At 22.6% G+C, this 21,135-nt stretch overlaps 7 protein-coding genes across 7 annotated transcripts; 4 read left to right on the forward strand and 3 right to left on the reverse strand. All coding sequences in view use genetic code 6, as the record gives it.

The window, feature by feature from the left end:
• Positions 1–606: 606 nt before the first annotated feature.
• TTHERM_00470590 (calpain family cysteine protease) lies at positions 607–3,354 on the reverse strand (the record flags this gene model as incomplete). The annotated part of the gene is made up of 6 exons (XM_001032949.2): positions 607–2,751; positions 2,827–2,865; positions 2,920–2,991; positions 3,045–3,140; positions 3,196–3,231; positions 3,301–3,354. 6 exons carry the CDS (start codon positions 3,352–3,354, stop codon positions 607–609), a joined length of 2,442 nt encoding a protein of 813 aa, XP_001032949.2.
• Positions 3,355–3,913: 559 nt separating this feature from the next.
• On the forward strand, positions 3,914–7,019 carry TTHERM_000470591 (hypothetical protein). Its single transcript, XM_012798697.1, has 3 exons — positions 3,914–5,275; positions 5,328–6,219; positions 6,335–7,019. Exons 1-3 carry the CDS (start codon positions 3,958–3,960, stop codon positions 6,798–6,800), a joined length of 2,676 nt encoding a protein of 891 aa, XP_012654151.1. The 5' UTR covers positions 3,914–3,957; the 3' UTR covers positions 6,801–7,019.
• A 288-nt stretch (positions 7,020–7,307) lies between these two features.
• Positions 7,308–11,765, forward strand: TTHERM_000470593 (hypothetical protein; the record flags this gene model as incomplete). Its single annotated transcript, XM_012798698.1, has 5 exons — positions 7,308–7,435; positions 7,491–7,555; positions 7,667–8,339; positions 8,541–10,811; positions 10,913–11,765. Exons 1-5 carry the CDS (start codon positions 7,368–7,370, stop codon positions 11,763–11,765), a joined length of 3,930 nt encoding a protein of 1,309 aa, XP_012654152.1. The 5' UTR covers positions 7,308–7,367.
• A 732-nt stretch (positions 11,766–12,497) lies between these two features.
• TTHERM_00470620 (isochorismatase hydrolase) lies at positions 12,498–13,121 on the reverse strand (the record flags this gene model as incomplete). Its single annotated transcript, XM_001032952.3, has 1 exon — positions 12,498–13,121. The coding sequence occupies one exon, from the start codon at positions 13,119–13,121 to the stop codon at positions 12,498–12,500; it is 624 nt and encodes a 207-aa protein (XP_001032952.1).
• Positions 13,122–14,801: 1,680 nt separating this feature from the next.
• TTHERM_00470630 (tetratricopeptide repeat protein) lies at positions 14,802–16,307 on the forward strand (the record flags this gene model as incomplete). The annotated part of the gene is made up of 1 exon (XM_001032953.2): positions 14,802–16,307. One exon carries the CDS (start codon positions 14,802–14,804, stop codon positions 16,305–16,307), a length of 1,506 nt encoding a protein of 501 aa, XP_001032953.2.
• Positions 16,308–17,780: 1,473 nt separating this feature from the next.
• On the forward strand, positions 17,781–18,650 carry TTHERM_00470640 (transmembrane protein, putative; the record flags this gene model as incomplete). Its single annotated transcript, XM_001032954.2, has 1 exon — positions 17,781–18,650. One exon carries the CDS (start codon positions 17,781–17,783, stop codon positions 18,648–18,650), a length of 870 nt encoding a protein of 289 aa, XP_001032954.2.
• A 774-nt stretch (positions 18,651–19,424) lies between these two features.
• On the reverse strand, positions 19,425–20,716 carry TTHERM_00470650 (proteasome subunit beta type protein; the record flags this gene model as incomplete). Its single annotated transcript, XM_001032955.3, has 5 exons — positions 19,425–19,501; positions 19,555–19,656; positions 19,828–19,991; positions 20,150–20,408; positions 20,575–20,716. 5 exons carry the CDS (start codon positions 20,714–20,716, stop codon positions 19,425–19,427), a joined length of 744 nt encoding a protein of 247 aa, XP_001032955.2.
• Between the last annotated feature and the right edge of the window lie 419 nt (positions 20,717–21,135).

Below are 21,135 nucleotides of genomic sequence, written 5' to 3' on the forward strand. Positions count from 1 at the left end.
AAAATGTTACTCAGTAATCAAAATTGCAATAAAAATAAAACTAAATAGATTGATTTATACAATATAAATTAATTAAAAAATTCATAAATTTATCATTAAGTAAAGTAAATTTTTGGAATAATTTAACTTCATTTAATTATTTTAACATTTATAAAAAAAATAAATAATTGAGTTATGGTAAAATTCAACTCGTAAAGATTTAAATTTGTTAAATTTTAAATAATTAAAAAATTAAACTTTCTAAGGAATTTTTTAATATTGAAATGTACTATACAGTTGAACCTGTGTTTATTAAGCAAATTTTTTGGTCTGCCCGTTTTCATATAATATAGTTTATTTTAATTAAAATTTTCTATACATTGGGAATTGCTATAAATTGAGCAAATTTTTAAGTCGAATGAATACCCAATATATCCAGATTTAATTGTATAATCTGTTGGCATGTAATTCATTTATTTATTTAATTGATAATTATGATTAATTAATTAGTTTAACATTTATTTAATAATGTTACTTTATATTAAATACTTAAAGTAAGACATTTATTTATTTATTATAATACAATTAATTTATTATTTACATTTTATATCAAAATTAATTATTGTTTCACTGATGAAACTAATATATGCTTTTTAGTTATAAATCGCATGGTTGTAAAAGATCTATTCTTTTAACATTAAATAGCTTTGTCTATCCAGGATTAAGTAGGAAAATTATGAATTTATTTTAAATATTAAAATCTTCTCCTTGTAAATTTATGATATTATAATATAAAGTTTCTGTGCAAGAAAACTTAGAAAAATTTTCAAAATATATAGAATATCCTCCTGGATATGAGTAGGTGTACATGTAACTATTAATAGGAATTCCGTTCAATTATCTTTACTCTTTTATAACTTACCTCATATTTTCTATTGATTTAATGTTAAGCAATACTTTCTTATCTATTAAATTTATGTTAGTATACACTAAATCAATAATGATATCATTTATATCTTCTCCATTTTACAAAGGATAGCTAAATATTTTTTTTTGTTAAGGATATATTTCTACTTGCCACTCTCTACAGAATAAAGCATCGTTCCTTTTACGGATCCTATGCTTTTCTTAGAGTACGCTTCCATACTTTGAGTTATTTTAGTAGATAAAAAATATATTTCCTGCTGCTAGGCCATTAATTCTTATTATTTCTGAGTCATCCTGATAACTAAATATAATGTTGCTGTTTTCTGTCAATCTTTTAGTTTGGCAAATTAGGAATTAATCTATCAGTCTGGATTCGTTATTATTTTCATTTTTAATAACATCACTTTTTGTATTTGCACCATTATTTTGAGGATTAAAAACATTAAAAAGTTCTTGACTTTCAGCAAATTAAAATTAAATTTTATGCTATGAGTAACTATTTATGCAAATTTTTGATTGAAGACTAGTACTCTTTTCTATTTCTAGGTATAGAAGATAAGTTCCTTAACTTAAATTACACTCAATAGTAGAATCTCTTCCTACTTAAACATGGTCATAAATATATGATTCAATGTTTATTTATCTATTTACTACATTTAAAGACCCTTTAACAAGTATCATTCTTACAAAATCATAAGAAAAACTACTATTGCTGCTCTAATTTAAAAATAATCTTTTGTCTTATTGGCTAAAAGTGATAAATGCGTGGTTTGCTGCTTATGAATTCTCTAATTAAACCACAAGTATCTCAGTATGCATATTTTTGTTTAAATTTTAAGTTATATAGCTGTAGTAGTATTCTTCGTTACATTTATTTACACCACAATAAGTATACATCTGATTGATATCCTAAAAATGCACCCATCTAAGACTTCCATCTTATCCCTTTTTCAGCAATACCTAATAAAATAAAAATAGTGTTAATTAATAGTTTTGAATAAAAATTGAAAATAATGTTTCATCAATTATAAGATTAACCTTATCTATTCCCAATTCTTGTGAAATAGTGACAATTGTATCAACCCAATAATTATCAAGTGATTTGCAAAGGGTTACTAAATATTTCTTTTTTAAATTTTCAGAGATGTATTAAAAGGTTGATACCAAATCTTAAATAGTAATGTATTCGTAGGGAGCCCAAGTTATATCTCTTATTAGTTAACCAAAGATACCTCTTTAGATTGCTTAGTATCCTCCGAATAAGCTTGAATAGGCCTTTAATAACAAAGGAGAAAATCCATAAGGATGAGATTAGATAAATAAACATTGCTTCTTTTTAGGGATAAAAGGTATATTATTGTCGACACAGACTTTTTATATAATTCCATTAAATAGAAAGTGCACATAAAATTAATTTATTTTTGTTTCATCCTAACTTTTTGTTAATTAGTTGTTGAAAGTAATATCGGGATTGTCTATTTGCTTAGATTTTGTTTCAAACATTCTTAAAAGGTAAACAGGTTTTAAGCATAAAGAATTTAAGGCACTTATTAAGTATAAGCCTTACCAGTTTGAATCATATTCTATAAAAACTTCATTCAGATTATTAGGAAAAAGTTAGTTAAAAATATCTTGCACTTCTTTCCATATCCATTAATCTTCTTAATCATTATTTGTCAACTATTATTGATTATTAGCTCCTGATGATGTTAAAGTAAGCTCTTTAGTTAAATTAAATTTTTTCATTTGAGTTTAGTTCAAGCATAAATAATTAACGATTGATAAGCAGGATTTATTAACGTCACTTAAACTGTCTTTACTCGTTAAAAAGGATACAATATTTTTCTGTTTCGTTTAAAAAAGTATTTATTAATTTGCTAACAAATTAACAATATAATAAATATAGATAGATAGAATTACCTTTATTTTTTAAGAGTTTTATGATTTAGTAGAAGGATCCTAATTTTATTCAAAATAAAATATTTTAGATAAGAAAAATAGTTTTTGTTTTACATCAATATGAAAAATATTTGAGGTGTCAACTAGTTCTTCTTACTCCGCTAAATTAAAGCTTTTCTTAACCTTCTAATTTTAAATTTATTTTTTTAGAGTTTTAATTTATTGTGAAAATGTAATACTTTTTGTCCACTATTTAAATTCATCTCTTAATCTTCATATTAAACAATTTTAGGAGATAGAAAATATTGTTTATCTTACTCTTGATCCCAGTGCACCTATTAGTTAATTGTATTTAGCTCATTTAAATATGTAGATTTATTAAATATTTACTGCACGAGCACTTCCATTTTCACTTATTTCATATCTCTAGAACATATAAATATAAAATTTTAATTTAATATAAACTTTTAAAATTTAATAAATATATATATGTACTGGCTTGTTAATCTCTGTGCAGCACAGTCGCTAGCAGCTAGTATCCTGTCCCATTAAATACAATTTTTTTAATATCTTATTTCTATTTAATTTGGTCTATAAAATAAATATTAACTAGATTATTATTTATCTTTCTTTCTTGGATTAATTAATTGACTTTGAAATTAATTTCTTGGTTAAAAAATAATAGCTCTGTAAAGGAGAAAGTAATTATTCTATATTCATTTTTAGTTTAATACAAAATATTAAAATTTTTTTTAAGTTGAATATTTTACATTAAAATGTTTGTGGATATTATAAACTTTTCATTAAAATTAGATTGTTTAGAGAGTTACTTTGTTTAAATAAATATAAAATTAATGTTTGATGCATTTTATTATGATTTTAAATAAATTGTTGTTGTTGAATTAAAATAAATGTCATATTTAAATAAAATCTTAGAATTATTTCCTATTAATTTATTTATTTTAATTGAAAATTAGAAATTATTTTAATAAATTAATAGAAAATAAAAACTTGAGTTCATTTTATGTTTTGAAAGATTAAACGGCTATACTGATTGAATTCAATAAAAACAAAAACTAATAAAAATTAATTTATATTTTATTTTTAAGATTAATAAATTATATAATTTTGTTGCTCAAAGATTTATTTTTAATGAACATTCAAACTATTCATCAGCCATCTAATTTTGTGACTGTTTCTCAAAACAGAATAAATAATCATAATATTTACAATTCAAGGAGATAGGTGGTGTAAAATTTATCGCCTGTATTATATAAAAACATGTAAATTCAACAAAACAAAGTTCTGATTCCAACTTCAATTAGAAGTACTTCTCCTTAATAGAGTTAAACTATTCTTAGGTAGAGTTATTAGCTTTTATAATTGCCAATTCAATCATTAAGGACATCTAAACCAATTAATTAATCTTTTACTCCTCCTAACCGATAATTTTTAACTGATAGAGAACGAACAACTAATTCTTTTCACCAAAAAAATCAGAAAGTTTTAACAAATGATTAAAAAAATCATAATTATTAATAAATAAGTATTTCTTTGTAAAACTCTCCAAATGTATCTAGAGTAAATCGCACGAACTAGTAATATGCAGGGTAGTAGTCGAATATGCAATCTCTATTAAAAATATAATAAACTTTTGAGCCTTTGCGCTAAAATGAATAATTAACTAAACAAGAAACTAAAATAAATAACAACAACTCTTATAAAAAAGATTTTTCTAGCTTATAGTCATCATATAATTATAGGTCAACATAAATGACAGAAAGTGACTAAGATATTCTTAACATAGTTAGCAAATATATAGGAAACAAAACAAATGTTAATTACTAAAGTATAAAAGGAAGCAACACATATAGTAATTAATAATTATATGATGATCTTGAGCTAGCTTATTCATAACATTAATTTAATCTTTCTTAAAAAAGTTAATAATATTATAGCTCATCCCCTAATTAGCTTGATTATTAAATAAATAAAAGCTGCTCTTACCCAGAAGAAATGAATTGTACTAGTTAAAGTAAACATGATAAAGAATAATAATAAGTAGAAAATCATAGATAATAGATTTCATAAATAAGTTAGAATTAAGATATTTAGTCTCTTTCTTGCAAGGATTAAAATAGCAATTATAGTGTAAACAACTCTATAGAATCATAAAAAGAAATTAATTATGAACAGATGGTATTAATAAATACTGAACATAATAAATAATAACAAATTGCAATACAAGAATAAATAAATTTGATAAAACTAGAAAAATATTAAATAAATTCACAAAATATAAATTAAAAAAATGTATCATAAAGCAACTAAATGCTTTAATAACAAGATATCAAAGAAAATGATGATATTTATTAGCATAATATCCCATCTTTGTAATAAAACTATTAGACGTAATAAAATAATTAAAAGGTTCCTACTTAAAATGAAATTCAAAAATAGATTTTGTTAAGTAAATTAAATATTTAATTTTTTTTTAATTTTTATTTATTTTTTTTATTAAGATTAAAATGTAGAATTCACTGAATGCTCAGACAATCATCCTAATAATTAAAATAGTTTCTTTAAAGATGATGAATAAGAAAAAATAGAAAGTGACGATAGACTTAATCTTGCAGTTTACGAAGATGATAATTAAATTTTTGATATTATTTCTTCAGATAAATTAGAAGAATCAAACAAACAGTAAAATAAAAATTAATTTTTAGAAAACGATGATGATAAAAACAATATATTATCTTCTTCACTAGAAAAAGTATAATTAAAAAGTAGTAAACTAAGTTAAAATAATGCTTAAATCTTAGATCCTATCCAGGAAGAAGATTTTTTAAGCAGAAGCTCGTTTGATACTGCCACAATTAAAAAATAATTGAGTGGATCGTTTACTACTACTTAGAATTTAAATTAGATTTCAGGAGAAAATTTTAATAATTAAATAAACGAAAAAATAGAACTTTAAAACAGAGATGTCCCTTTTGTAATAGAATAAGAATTAAAATAATAGGTCAATTAAATATTAAATTAAAATTTAATCTAACCTATAGAATAACAAGAGTTGAAAAATACAAAAAATGAAGTTTTAGATGATGATATTCAGCTATTTGATTCTAATTTAGAAGAGATAGATTGCATAATATAAAAAGGTTGTGAAGATAATCTTTTTTCATAAGATTCTTATGAAAATTACTTAGATATTTATAATTCTGACACAAACAATAATAAAAAAGAAACATATTAAACTTAAAAAAACTTGGCCAAATAGGAACATCAAAGAAGTTAATCTGATGCAACAAATTATTCTTAGAACTTTTAAAGCATATCATCTTTTGATAATGAAAGTCTTAGAAGATCAATAGGTAATTTAGCTTCCTTTGGCCATTCACCTTAGATATCTATGTAAACTTAAAAATATATTCTAACTTATTTTCAATAAAATTTTTTATTATTATATTAATATTAAGTTTAATATTTAATATTTAATATTTATTTTCACCATGAATAATTCTAAAAGCTAAACAAACGAACAAACTTACCTTAACGGAAATTCAGCAACATTTAATTATGAAAACACTTAAAATTCTGAACAGAGCCCAGAAGTTTAGTCAAAACAAAAACTAAGCTAGCTTATAGCAGAATCTGAAAAGTGTCAAAAAATTGAAACTCCCTAAATCTAGAATTAAGAAACACCTACTTTATAATTCGAAATCAAAGAAACTAAATCTACTCAAAAAAAATTAACTTTTTAAGATGCATTCGTATTAATAGCCTTATTTCTTTTAGTGATATTAATAGGATGCATTTTTATCATCTTTATTTAAGATAACTCTTTAGTTAAATTTACCAATTATTATAATCAGGACATTTATGAAGGATAACAGTAATTTGATCAATTATAAGTTTATAATTATGATTTTATCAATTTAGACTATGAGTGTCAATCATTAAATGCATATTAATTTTTTCTATAAAATAGATGATTTTTTATTTTTTAAAAAAACAACCAAAAAATGATATAATGATTAATAAGTAGATTAATAATACTTGTTTGTTTAGCAAATAACATAAAATTGGTTTAATTTGCAAAGAAATAATAATAATTAGTCTAATCAATGTATAGAGGTTTAATAAAATATTTGTATAGAAAAAGGTTTGTGTAAATAAATAAATAAGTACATGTTTTTGTTTAACTACTACTTAACAATTATAAATCAAAAATATATTTTTTATGCATTAATTTCAAATAAATGAGAAAGAAATACTTAAAAAATTGAATGAATAGTAATAATTTATATATTTGTTTTAATTGTTATAATTCAAACTCATTCAAAATATGAAAAATTTATAACCTTTTAAAATTTCAATTAAATTAGCTATTCATAAAATTTACCAATCTTTATTTATTCGTCAACTCTCTAAAATCTTAATTTACAAATTAGAAAAGATAATTTAGTAAAGAAGCTTAAATATCACTAAATACTAAGTATATTAAAAGTTAAGTTTTATAAAAGCAAACAAGCTAATTTAGTTTCAGAAGGCATTTATTTATGTCGTCTACCTCCAAGAAGAAAAATTCCAAGAGAGGAAAATCAAAAAGTAGCAAGTAGGATAGCAAGTAATCTTAACCAGAAAATTTTATAAATAGATTCTATAAAACTATTATTTAATAGATAAGATCAATAATAGTTAGTTGAAGAAAATACAAAGGGTAAACTTAAATCTCAAGATTCAAAAAGTAATTTCTTCACTAATTTTTATGAGTTAATTAAATAAAAGAAATGAGCTTTACTTGAAAATAACATTCTATTATCATCTATTAACTATTATATTTGTTCGTTAATAAAAGGAGAAAAGTCCAGTACAAAAACAAAGAAGTAAAAAAATGAAAATAATTTTATAGAATAAGAGATATCTTAAGAAGAAATTCAAAGAGAGTTAGAAAGACAAAGGAGAAAAGAACTTTTATAGTTGCAAGCTTAATAGTAGCTAAGAGAAGAGATGGAAAGGAGAAAAAGGGAGTAGGAAATTTTATCATAAAAATAGAAGGAGGAAGAATTATTAGCTTTGTAAAAGTAAAGGGAAAATGAAAAAATTATGTAATAGATTAATTAAATTAAGTAGTAAATGAAAGACTCGCAATTCTATTTAATGAGTGAAAAATAAATAACGAATACATTAAATATGCTTAGCTCATTATAAAAGCAGTTTTCAACTGGTAAATTTAAAGAATTGAAAATTGAAAAACTTGAAAAAGAAAAAGAAAAGTAAATAGGATTGCTAATTGCAATGCAAAAATTAGCAGATTAATTTTTGCAGTAAGTGTATCAATCAAATAAAAAAGTAAATTTTAAAGAGTGTGCCATATCAGATTATGTAAAATGGCTTTAGCAGCCTGCAGAAAAAAAATCAAAAAAATTCTCTTCATCACCAATCTCAAGAGATTAAGAACATGAAGATAATATAGACTCAGAAAAGAGAGCTATTAAGTATATGCGCGAACAAGCTAGCAACAAAGATAAGTAGGGGCCTGGAGATTCGACTGCAAAATACAATTTTTAATATGTTGACAAGGGAATAATAGGATGACTTGAGGAAATGTAGGATAAATTTGCCAAGTTAGACTAGGCCAAACACATCAACCACAAGAAATTAAAACACCTAAATTAAGAAATTTAAGCTACTTTCGCTAATATAAAATAACTTAAATAAGAAAATTAAAGTCTTTTAGCTAGGAATAGTATCTCAAATGAAAAGAATATAGGCACGAGCAATGGGAATAACCTTTAGGCTTTGAAGGATTTTTATGAAAATGAAATAAAGCAAATAAAATCAAAAATAGTCTAAGAGTAGAATAAGAACAGGTTAAACATACAAAAGCAAGCTGAAGGTGATTCAAATGAAGAAAAGCTTACCTTAAGAAATGAAAAACTCAATGAAATGATAGAAAATTTAGAATAAAATATGTAGAAATTTGGAGACAACTAAAAAATTTTCAATAATTACTATAAAATAAAAGATTAGAGGGAGTAAATAAAGAAAATATAAATGGATATCAAAAACCAGTAAAAAAATTTTGAAAAATAGTATGAAAAAAAATCAAAAACGCTAAGGTTTACTTAAAAAAATTTAGCTGATGTCTAAAAAAATATTGATGAAAAGCTGTATGAGATAAATTAACTTATAAGTTTTATGAAGGATGTGTCTAATGATCCTTTTAACTGTCAAAATTAATTAAAAGAAAAGAATTTAAAATACTTTGTCGCTTAAAACCATGGTTTTGATTATCACTTGATTGCACACCTACCTCCTGATATTTTTGAAACATAAAATTACATAGATGCTAATAATATGCTGAATGAAACATACTTTGTTCCTCAAGTTGGGGTAAAACCTAAATATTTAAGCTTCTAATCTCCTTACAAAGAATATGAAGATTCTAAAAAAAAGAAAAAGAAACAAAATGGGTTCTCAACTAATAAATAAATTTAAAAAGATCCTATTAAACTCATAGATAATTTTGCCAGCTAAAACAGTAATAATGGTTAAAATTAAAATCTCAACAAAGAAAATCTAGGAAATATTATTTAAAATCCGAACAAGGAAAATAACAATATAGATTCATCTCAAAATTCTCCTAGTAAAAACAATAATTAAGCTAATAACTTATAAAATTTAATATAAATAGTAAATACTAATACAACTATACATTCATAAAATAACTAATAAGAAATCTCTCCTCCTTAATCCATGTTGTCTTCTCAATAGCAGAAACAACATTAGCAAGATCAACCTAAAATAAAAAGCTAAAAAAATTTTATTTAAAGAAATCTAACTAAAATAGCAGGTGCCCCAGGATACACAAAACTTCAATCAATAGATACATCAAGAACATAAAAAAGTTCTTATAATTCTTAAAATTAAAATAATTTAAATAATATAAATCTATAAAATTTACAGAACATAAACATTTAATTAAATACATAAAATAATTCAATTATTAAAAATATAACTACAACTGCAGCAACTAATTCAAACATAACTACTAATAATTATAACAATAACAGCAACACTAACAACAACAATAATATCACATCTTCTTCAAATTCTTCTAATCAATAAAGCTAGCCTGCTGAAAGCCAACCACTTATTTTACCTTATATAACCTCTAGCAAAATTATTACAAATACTTCTGATAACATTCATCTTTAGATAGACACAGAAGTAGATGGAATTTATGGAACGGAAGAAGCATAAAAGATCCTTCCTTCTATGAATAAAGACGATACTCTAAGGAGCAATATTATTAGCAAATACGAAGTAAAGCATTCGATTAGCAGACACCTAATGAAAAATATAAACTAAATTTCTCCTCTACCAACGAAAAGAAAATCTATGATAGATATGCTAAGAAATAATTAATCTTTTGATGAAGAGACTTGCCTTGCTAATCGTTCATTAAATAATAATATTTATAGAATTCAGGAAAATAACTAAAACATTTAAGATGAGAATTATTTAGATGTTATAAAATTAAATTGCAATAACAATATTAATATAAATTAATTCGATACAGAAAGAGAGAACCTTAATAGTAATTAATAAAAAAAATAAAGATTAAATAGGTCACTGAATTTAGGAAAGACATAAAATAATTAAAGGTAAAACAGTTTAACATAGTAAAATTAAGAATAGCAAACCCAAACTAATACTAATGAGGGTAGCGTACATTTTTCAAATAAGGTGAACGTTGAGTCTTTAGAATAACATGCTAGAGATATAAAATAGTTAAGCTATCTTTATGCAACAGAAAATATAAGGTAATTTAATGAGAATAAAAAAGGAAAGTAAATTTTAAATAAGCTGATGAATCCTATCGAAAATCAGCAATCATCTCTGCTCTCTTTAGCTCAAGGAAAAGATAAAAAGAATATTTAGATTAAAAAAAGAATAGAATAGTCAAGATATCAAATACTTAAAATGAACTAAAACGAGTAAAATTTTTTAAATATATTCATTTTTAAAAAACTTTACTTGCCAAACAATTCCATCTTAATCTGTTTTATATCTAAAATTTTTTTATATAAATTTAAAGCTCTGTATTATCTAAACAATTTTAAGGCAATCAGCAAAAATATACACAAGTAATCCCTTAAATAAATTATAGCACATAACAATAGATAGAAAAAAAAGTAAGCTCTGAAGCACATGGAGCAAGTAAAGTATAGTAAACTAAAAAGTTTTCTTCACAAAACGGGACTCCTATGAGCACTATGACATAAATGACTAATACGAATTAGAATGAAGTAAGAAACGATATCTGCATTTAAAATATTAGTTTGAATCCATTAGTCAGTCCTAGCAAATAATAACAAAATAAAAAATAATTCTCATAAGATTATGAGTTAGAATAATAATATTCGTATATTTCTAATTAGAACGGAAATATTTCTCCAAAGAAAGTAGGAATTCAAATAAACAAGTAAAACACTAATGAGTAAACAGATGAAAAACAACAATATTAATACTCGGGTTAAAAAGCAATAAATCCTAACTATATCAAATTAGTAAGCTATAATGGTCTACTTTCTAATAATGTCTCCATTTAAAATACATAAACATCACAGCCTAATTCAAGTAGCAATCCTCCACCCTCAACAAAAAAATAAAATTTGTCTAAAATTAATAACAAAAGTTAAATTTAAGGTTAAGAGTGTGTTATTTTTCCTCCGGCAGCAGCTGATTATACTAACAAACTAATCACTCAAAGAAGGAGTAAAAGTGTATTTAACAAAGAAGAAGAAATAGAATAAAACAAAAGATTTTTATCAAATTAAAAATAAATTTATATTAACAGCTCTGAATAAAAAAATTATTATCACCAACAGACAGCAAGTGAATCAGAAAATAAAAGCAACTATTAATCAAATAACTTGAGGAAGAATTGAAAAAAAAAATATCTGTAAAAATAAACATTTTAAAGTATTTCTTACTAACTTTAACATTAAAAAAGATAAATATAAAATATTTAATTTTATTTGTTTTCATTTGAAATTAAAATAAATAATTCTCATTTTCATTACTTTTAATTTTTAAATCATTGAAATCTTATAATAATTTTTTTATTTATGACTAAATAATTCTAAAAATAAATGAAAATAATTATTTTTCTAGAAAACAAATTTTCTTTTTAGAATAATAGCATTTATCTTACAAGTATTAAAAGTTAAGCATTTTAAATCGTTTAACTTATTTCAAATCTTATAATTTAGTTACATAATTGATGATTTCATAATTGTAATAATTATATATTTTATGACGTCTGACTTTATTTATGTTGATAAAAGATTCTCTTAAAATTCTTTTGAATTATTAAAAAAAACAAATCTGCAAAAAATAATTAAATTTTTGATGTATTCTTTATTAAACCAAATATTCGTGTTAGTTTACATAAAAATACATTTAAAAGGGTATCTTCTTGTTTTTGCTTATTTTTTTTTTGTTATTTCAAAAATTAATTTAAGAGAATAAAGATTATTTATTTGTTGTTTGGATACATTAATTCTTAATTTTGCATACAAATATAATAAAAATATTTTAAAAATTCAATTCTGAATGTATAAAATGCAAACAAAATATATTTATTTAACAAAAATAATTTATGACAATTAAATATAATTTCAAATTTAATCACTATTTATTTTAACTATTTTATCTCCGAATTCTTCAAATCTTTTGTTCATATTTTTAACAGTTTCTTCACTTATAGAACCAGTTCCGTCTTCTACTATGTAGGTTTTAAAACCATTCTTAGCACTATCAATTGCAGTAGAACCAACACAAAAATCATAAGCAAGCCCAGCGCAGTAAACAGTAGAAACTTACTATTCTTTTAAATATTACAATAACCCAGTGTTTTCTCCTTCTGAACCAAAGCCACTATAAGAATCAATATTAGCATCTTAGCCTTTTAAAATTATTTTATCACTAGGTAAAGTTACTAAATCTTTATGTAAATCGGCTCCGGTTGTTCCTTAAACGCAGTGATGAGGCCATAATTCCTATACTTTACCATTTGGCAAAATTAAATTAGTGAATGGTTTTTCACCAGGATGATTAGCTGCGAAACTAATATGGTTAGCAGGGTGATAATCTTTAGTTACAACAACTATGTCAAAATGGTTATTTTATCTAATTTAGTTGACCTAATGAATAGCTTTTAAAGAATCAGGAACAGCAAGAGATCCACCTTCACAAAAATCATTTTGAATATCAACAATAATAAGAGCAGTTTTTTCGACCATTTTTGTAAATTTATTACTTTTTTTAATTTAGATAAATATGTTTTTGATTATTAATAATTTTAATATAACAACACCTATCAAAATTATTGCATATATATAATATAGAAACTTCAACTAGAAGTATGTTGCGCCAAATATCACATATTCTTTATAAATAAATTAATAGAATTAAAAAGAATTTCATTTTTTTTCTTCTATTTTCAAAATTAAGAAATATAATTTTAGAATTGAAAAGCAGTTCTATTCTAAGTAAGCAAATTAAGAGTTATTGATTTTAATAACTTTAAAATATTAATTAGTAAATAAATTCTAAATTAAATAAAATATTTGAATTAATAATAATTGTTGATTTTACAATCAATATTATTATTAAAAATGAAAATTTTATTTTATTAAATCAAAAATTTATTTTATTGATCTAAAATAAAAAATAGTAAACAAAAATATCTATTTAGAATATTATTGATAATTAACTCAAAAATTAAGCTTATGAAGATTGGAAATCAAAATAGAATTAGAATTTATATTACTTAAATTTGTCAAATTCAAAGGTAAATAAAATTCTATTTATAGGTTATTACAGTTTTCATAAATTATTTTATAAGAGTTTAAAAAAAATAAATTATTGTGATATCTTAATTTATGGACACAATCTAAACTAGACCTTAAGTAAAAATTATGAAAATAATTCAAACAGAATAATTTAAATTATCTTAAAAATTCAGCTATTTATAGATAATATTTTGATTAACCATAATTTTAGTATAATTTTTAAAATAATATTTATTAAATTATTTTTATATTTTGTATTTATAAGGTATTTTAAATGAAAAATTTTGTTAATTGTAAACACAAATAAAACTAAATATTTCATTTTATTTTCATTTCAACTTTAAAAATAATAAAAAAATTGAAAAATTAAAAAAAGTAAAGCATTATTAAATAATGAAAAACAAAAATATCATTAAAGCATAATACTTATCAATTTTAATTTTAAAATGATTTTTGAAAAACGTAGTATAATGGTTCGATTAAAAAGTTGATGCAAAGTTATTAAGATTAAAGAAAAAATTCGATTTAAATTTTCCTTAAAATTTAATAAAATTATATAAGAGATCAAAATTCAATTCGTTTATCTAAATCTTTGTATATGTAATATATGTAAAATTGTAATTAAGTTATTAGATATTGATTGAATAAGTATCTGATCTATCTTTTTTATTTTTTATGGCTAATATTTTGAAATGAGTTTTCTACATTTTAATGGTTGAAATATTAAATTTTATAAATTCCATCCAATTGTGTATGTTATTTTTAATAATAATCCTATAAATTAAAATACTTTGAGACAGAATTTATCTAACTAACTTTTTCAAAAATTTTTGAATTGTTTGTATTTTTTTATTTCTGTAAGTTAATTTTTAAATATGATGGTAATATATCATTTTTATAAAATTAACTTCAACCATTTACATTCATGAATAGATTTTGGTATGCTAAATGCTTAAGAGTGTTTTATTTGCATAAATTACTGATACTGACTTTAAGTAAAAAAAATTTGATTCATAAAAAAATCTTTCTAAATTGAAAAAATAAATTAAACTAAACAAAAATTAGATCTTAGCAAAAAGAAAGAGAGGAGTTTCTAAAAAAAATCTTCATATTTTAAATACTTCCATCATGAATAAAAGGTTGGTGAGTCAGAAAAATACTGGTAGTATTTTGCGTCAAGAGTTGAATGAGAATAAAAATGTATTAGGAGACATGCATCCTGAAACTGTAAAGAGCTACCAAAAATTAATCTAATATCTTTTTGTTGAATAATAAAATGAAGAGTGCTTAAAAGTTATAGAAGCTGTAGTCAGAATTTACGAAAATGAATTAGATAAAGCAATTTTAGATAGTTAATAATTTAGAAACAAACAAGCTTGCTTGATGAAAGATTACTAAGTATTTATAGATATACTACTGAAAGTGCATGATATACTTTAAAGTAGCAACTAGACTAAGTTAGAAATAATAAATAAACTGCTAATTTATCTACTTAATATGTATACAGAAAATTCAAAATAATACACATCTAATTTGTTAAGAAAAGCAAGAGTTCTTCTCAACAAAAATGAGAAGCTACAGTCTATGTCATGCTTGGAGCACTGCTTAAGCATATAAAATAGGATACTAAAGAAATAAGATGTTGAATTTGGTAGCACATACATGATGATTGGTGAGATATTACAGTAATATGGATTATTTGATGAAGCTTTAACTCATTACTACATGGCTTTAAACATATATGATGGACAAAACTGTGATGAAAATATTTAGTCTGCCCATATAAGAGTTCAAATATCTACGATTTTATATTTTTAAAATAAAGTAGATGAATCAAATGAAATGCTTACTTAAGCTTTTAAGATTTACAATGAATAAAATTTGCTAAAGTTTTTGCCTTAAGATTTACAAATTTATTCTGCCGGCCTTTTTTAATATTCCATAAATTTGAGAGATTAAGGGCACTTCGAAAAAGCTTTATAATATGCTACTTTAGATCAAAATATAAAATAGTAGAATAGTTTTGACGTTCTTGAATCATGCGAAAATTTAGGTTAGATTTATTACTTAAAAGGGGAAATGAAAAAATCTAAAGAATATTATGAAATAGTGTTGAAATAACTCAAGATAATGCATGAAAAAGAGCCTGAAAATTAAAAAGTTATAAAATAGTATGTGAATATGCTAAATTAATTATTGCTGATTTCATAAATTCTAGACTAAAATACAGATGCATTGAGATATTAAAAAGAAAAACAACAAATCATGATGAAACTAAATTTTAAGAGAGCAAAATAAAAAATATAGAGTAGAAACTTAAAGACTCCATTTAAATAAAATGTGAAGCAACTTGATTCTTTTCCATCTTTCAGCTCTCTGTAAACAACAAAATTACCAAGTATTACAAATTTGTAAGAAGACACTTAGTAGACTAGTAGATCATTAAAGTATCTTCAAGAAAGTCCCACTTAAATTTTCTTTAGACATAGTATTTCGAATTTCAATTTTAATGAGCATCCAACTTCAACAACATTATTTAACAGAAGCATGAGTTTGTTAGTTTAACCAAAGCAAAATAACTTGATAAGGAAGCAATAGACATTGCAAAGCATAAGTTTTTAATTTTAAAAGTGATTAAATATAATTTAGTTTCAAATTAAATTTAATATTGCTATAAATAATTAAATTATCTTCTTTGAAAGTTCAGTACAAACTAATTTTAGTTACAAAAAGCGAATACCATTAATATATTACAAATATTTAAATTAAAAGAAAAACAAAATCTTAATAATAGCCTTTAGAAAGATACTTCTAAAATTTACTTATATTAAAATGTTATTAAATTAATTATATTATTTTTATTAGTATTTTCATAAAATTTACATTTTATATTTAAATTGTATTATAAAATGCAACTTTTTAATTATTTCATCATTACACGCTTTATGTTACTTTATTTCCCATTTAATTAGTAAACTAGTCTATCTCTCTTTAATAAATGCATGCTATGCTAAATTCTTAAGGGAAAATTAATATTAACATTTTCATAGAAATTAGCTTATTACATATTAATTAAGAAATTTACAAATTTATATCAAAGGATAGATAAAAAGCAGCTTTTTTAATTATTTCATTTTATCATAAATATGCCTTACATTACTTTCTATCACATTCAATTCTTAAAGCTGCCCATATTTTTTTATTTAATTTATTTATACTAAATTAAATTCTCAAATAAATGTTGTTATAAGTATTTTCACAACAGTTAGCTTATATTTTCTAACAAAAAGATTTATATAAGTGATTTATCAAAAGTAATCTTTTTAATTATTTTCTTGTAACACAAATATGCATTGTATTATTGATTACTTTCTATCCCATTCATTTTGTAAAGCAGTCAATCTTTTTTAATTAATTTATACTCGACTAAATTTTCAAATGAAAGCTTGTAAAGTTCTCATTGAAATTTTTATTACTTTAAACACTTCTGTAAATTATAAAATCAATTTAATTGAATAAATTTTTTATATTTAGTAAATTTTTTTTTCAAATCTAGTCTTTCATAATATATTTCATTTGATAAATTTGTTAACAATAGTTTAAATATAGTTTTTTAAATCTTTTATTAGTTTTACTCATATAAACTTGATTTAGAATTTGATAAAATTGATATAATCTAGAAAATTTATTTACATATTAATATCAACAAATAGATAATCAAATTTTTTTCTAATTTAAAATAGATAAACTCCCTAATGTTTTGGTAAATTGAATTGTTTTAAAAAAATTAGAAATACTTAGATGCCAATTATAAACAGTTAAATGTCACAGAGTTACAAGTAAGTTGCTGAGTTAGATGATGAGATATACGTCATTTAATAAAAATAGTGTAAAATTGTCAAATAATAATATTTTTATTATTTTAACTAACAAATATAAAATTTAAATCAATATTAATTATGGGTTAATTTTTATGATAACCAGCATTTAAATTAAATAAGAATTTTATGTCAAGCTAATAAATAAATCATTTAGATATTTAAATATTTAAGGATATTAAAAAGATAAAAAGGGGGAAAAAGATTTAAATCTATTTAAAGGACAATCATGTAGGTTATAGAAACTTTCTAAACTTATTACTACGGAGGTATTTATTCCGATACATACGAAGAATTTAGTGATGGTGGTCCCAAGTGTGCAGCTGCTCTCTCTAATTAATTTAGAATTACTGTTTCAGCTATTAGCGCAACCATAAATATTTTAATAATATATTTAGCATGGAACAAGATAAAAAACTCTAGAGAATTAGATCTTAAGCTTGTTAAAAATGTAAAACCTTCACTATTTGAAAAGTTAATTGGCTACCTCTGCTTTGCAACATATATTGTAATGGCAAGCTATAAATATTATACTCGTAGAGGAATTTTTATGCATAACCCATGCCATTATGTTCTACTATTTTCTGGAATTCTTTTGACCACCGAAAAAACTAAAGTCAAAGCGGTTATTTTTATTTCTTACATGCGCTGGCTTTTTGGCCCCATTACAGCTATTATATTCCCTGTCACAAATGGAATGGTTTTAGCTTGGGAAGAAGAATTTTTCTGGATCGAGCACTATTTAGCTGCTTTTGTAGGACCTTTGTGTTTAATAGTTTGTGGTAGATATGGCTTTTTTAAAATGTCATTTTGGGAGTTACTAGTTCACTAATATTTTGGATTCGCTATCCACATTTTATATATGAGGTTTATAATGGTCCCTCAAAGTATGCTTACTTGGGCAAATTTGAACTTTACTCTTTGTCATCCAGAATCTGATCCTTTGATACCTTTAATAGGAGATTATTACTTTTACTTAGCAGACCATTATCTTAACATGGCATCCTTTTTAACAGTGCTATTTTAAATTACAGCATCTGGAATAATTATGGCACCAGTTTATTTATTTAAATCAGTTTTTAAGAAAAAACAAGACTGATTTAACTTAACAAAGTAGTTAAAATTGTATTTATTCTTCCATATAGATATGAGATTGATTAAATTAATTTAAAAAATAAAAACAATTACAACGGCTACTTAAAAGAATTGATAAAGTTTAAAAATATTTTTTAATTTTCTTTATAAAATTATTATTTTTATTGCTTTTAAAACTTTAAAATGTTTATTTTTAAATAATTGCACTTATTTCAAATATTTTCATTTATTTGCAAGTATTTATTTATTTAGTTAATAATTAATTATTTATCATAAAAAATCATTAAAACAAATTAAAATTTTATAATTATTATTATGGCTGGCTATTTAATATGATCCAATAATAAAAAATTAATTTAAAATTTTTAATACTTTGTATTTAATTATTTATAGAATAAAAACAAAATTATTTTAATATTTATTTTTGAGAAGTAGAATTTATAATTAATTTTATGAATTGAATATTTTTAATTCTTGTTTTTGTAAAAAAAGTAAATTCAATTTTTAAAATTATTAAAAATAATTTTGTTTCACTCTTGATTTTTAAAGATTTTATTGTTTAAAAGCTTTACATGTAAGTGTATTTTTTTGAAATGTTAAAAAATAATTAATTCATTTGAAGATAAAAATGATGTAAATATTCTTCTTCTTATTCTAAAACAGATGGTAAAAATACATATAAAAAAATTTATACTATACAGTTTAATTATTACATTATATTCTTAAAAAACAATTACTATTTATTATATTATATTTTATTATCTATCTATCTATCTGTTCAATCTTTTCTTAAAGGGAACAATTAATATTCAGGTGCTTTATCTTTTCTAAGAATGACAATTTCAAGTTAATCACCTATATTGTTACAAAATTATTGCTATTTCTTGTTAAATGTAATAACTATTTACCTGTATAAATATCTCTTTCAGTAGCTGATTCAAAGCAATCGACAATAAAGCTAATGAATTCTTCAACAGTGTGAAGTTATTCCTTTTTAATTTTATTGTATCCTATTAAAATAAAATAAAATAATCAACCAATTCATTATTTCACTCATTCATAAAACTTTTCAACAGATAATTTAATTCTAATAAATAAATAAATTATTTATTTATTTTTTATTAAATAAACTATTTTTTTAATATTTAAAGAAGCAATAATTTAGGATTTATCTTTCTTACCTTCGAAGTACTAATCGAAGACTGGAGTAATTAATTGAGCACCAGATCCCAAGACGGCGTACTTTTTAAAATCACCAGATCCTACTGCATCGTAGTTAATTACTAAACCTTCACCTTTATCATCAAAACCAGCTAAGAGATTGAAAGTATAATAAGGGAAGAATCTATTATTATAAAGAATGATTTTTATATTTGATAGTTATAAATTCAAAAATAATTTTATTTAATCCAATTATCTAAGTGTAAATTATTTATTCTTTCTTTATATATTTCTTGTGTTATTTTCAAATAGTTTTAAAGCAATTAAAGATAATCTAAATACCTCTTGTAGTAAAGAGTTCTTGATAACAAGCTTGCAATAGCTCTCATATTTGCTTGTTTACCATTGTTATATTTGTACATATGTAAACGTGCTGAGAGTTACTTAGATAAGGCTGCAAAGTCAGCATACATACCAGAAGTTGCTAAAAAGACGTTATCAGTCAATCTTGCTAACTTTGAAATATCTCTGCTAACTATGGAGTAACCTTGAGAAATTCTTTTATCACCAGCTACAATTACGAAATCACCATGAGCAATAGCTTTTATATAAATAAATATATTAATATCTGTAGCTTAGAGAAAACCTGTTTATGGCGATGGATTGCAAGAGTATTTTGAAATTCCATTAATATTATTTTTAACATGACATTATGAATTACATCATTAAAATGTTCCAATCGCCTTTAAAAAGAGTAAAAATTCTACCACAAACTGTTCCTGCATTAAATACGTAGGGATTAAATTCGTTTCTTTTTGCTTCCTTGATATTGTCTGCTTATGGCTATTTGTATTCCTTGGATAAGTGGCTAACCAAATCGTTAGGGAATGAGTATATTGGGAAATTCATTGCTGCTTTTATAATAAGTTTTTTGATTTATGCTTTTAATTTAATAGATCTTTTAAAGATTAAGTATTGTTTTTCAGTTTTTGTTTTATTATTTCTCCTTTCTATTTAATTTATTTATTTCTGTATGCTTTATTCTTCCTTTCGTATCTTTAAATGTTGTTATCACTTTTTATTTGCTTTTAATAATATCAATCAAATCCTTTTTAAATATTTTACCTTCTAATTTCAAAATATAAATGAAATTAATGTATCATCTTATTCTTCCGAGAATAGAGAGGTTTCTTTCTTATCTGTGCTTAAAAAGCTATCCATTTTTATATGCTGTCTTTCTGAGCTAATACAATATCACATTAACAAATTGCATTCACGGCTTTAATATATTATAAGAATTAGTGTTTAATTAAAATAATAACCAAAAT

This window comes from Tetrahymena thermophila (genome assembly GCF_000189635.1).
Source record: "Tetrahymena thermophila SB210 genomic scaffold scf_8254565, whole genome shotgun sequence".
NCBI classification, from domain to species: Eukaryota; Ciliophora; class Oligohymenophorea; order Hymenostomatida; family Tetrahymenidae; genus Tetrahymena; species Tetrahymena thermophila.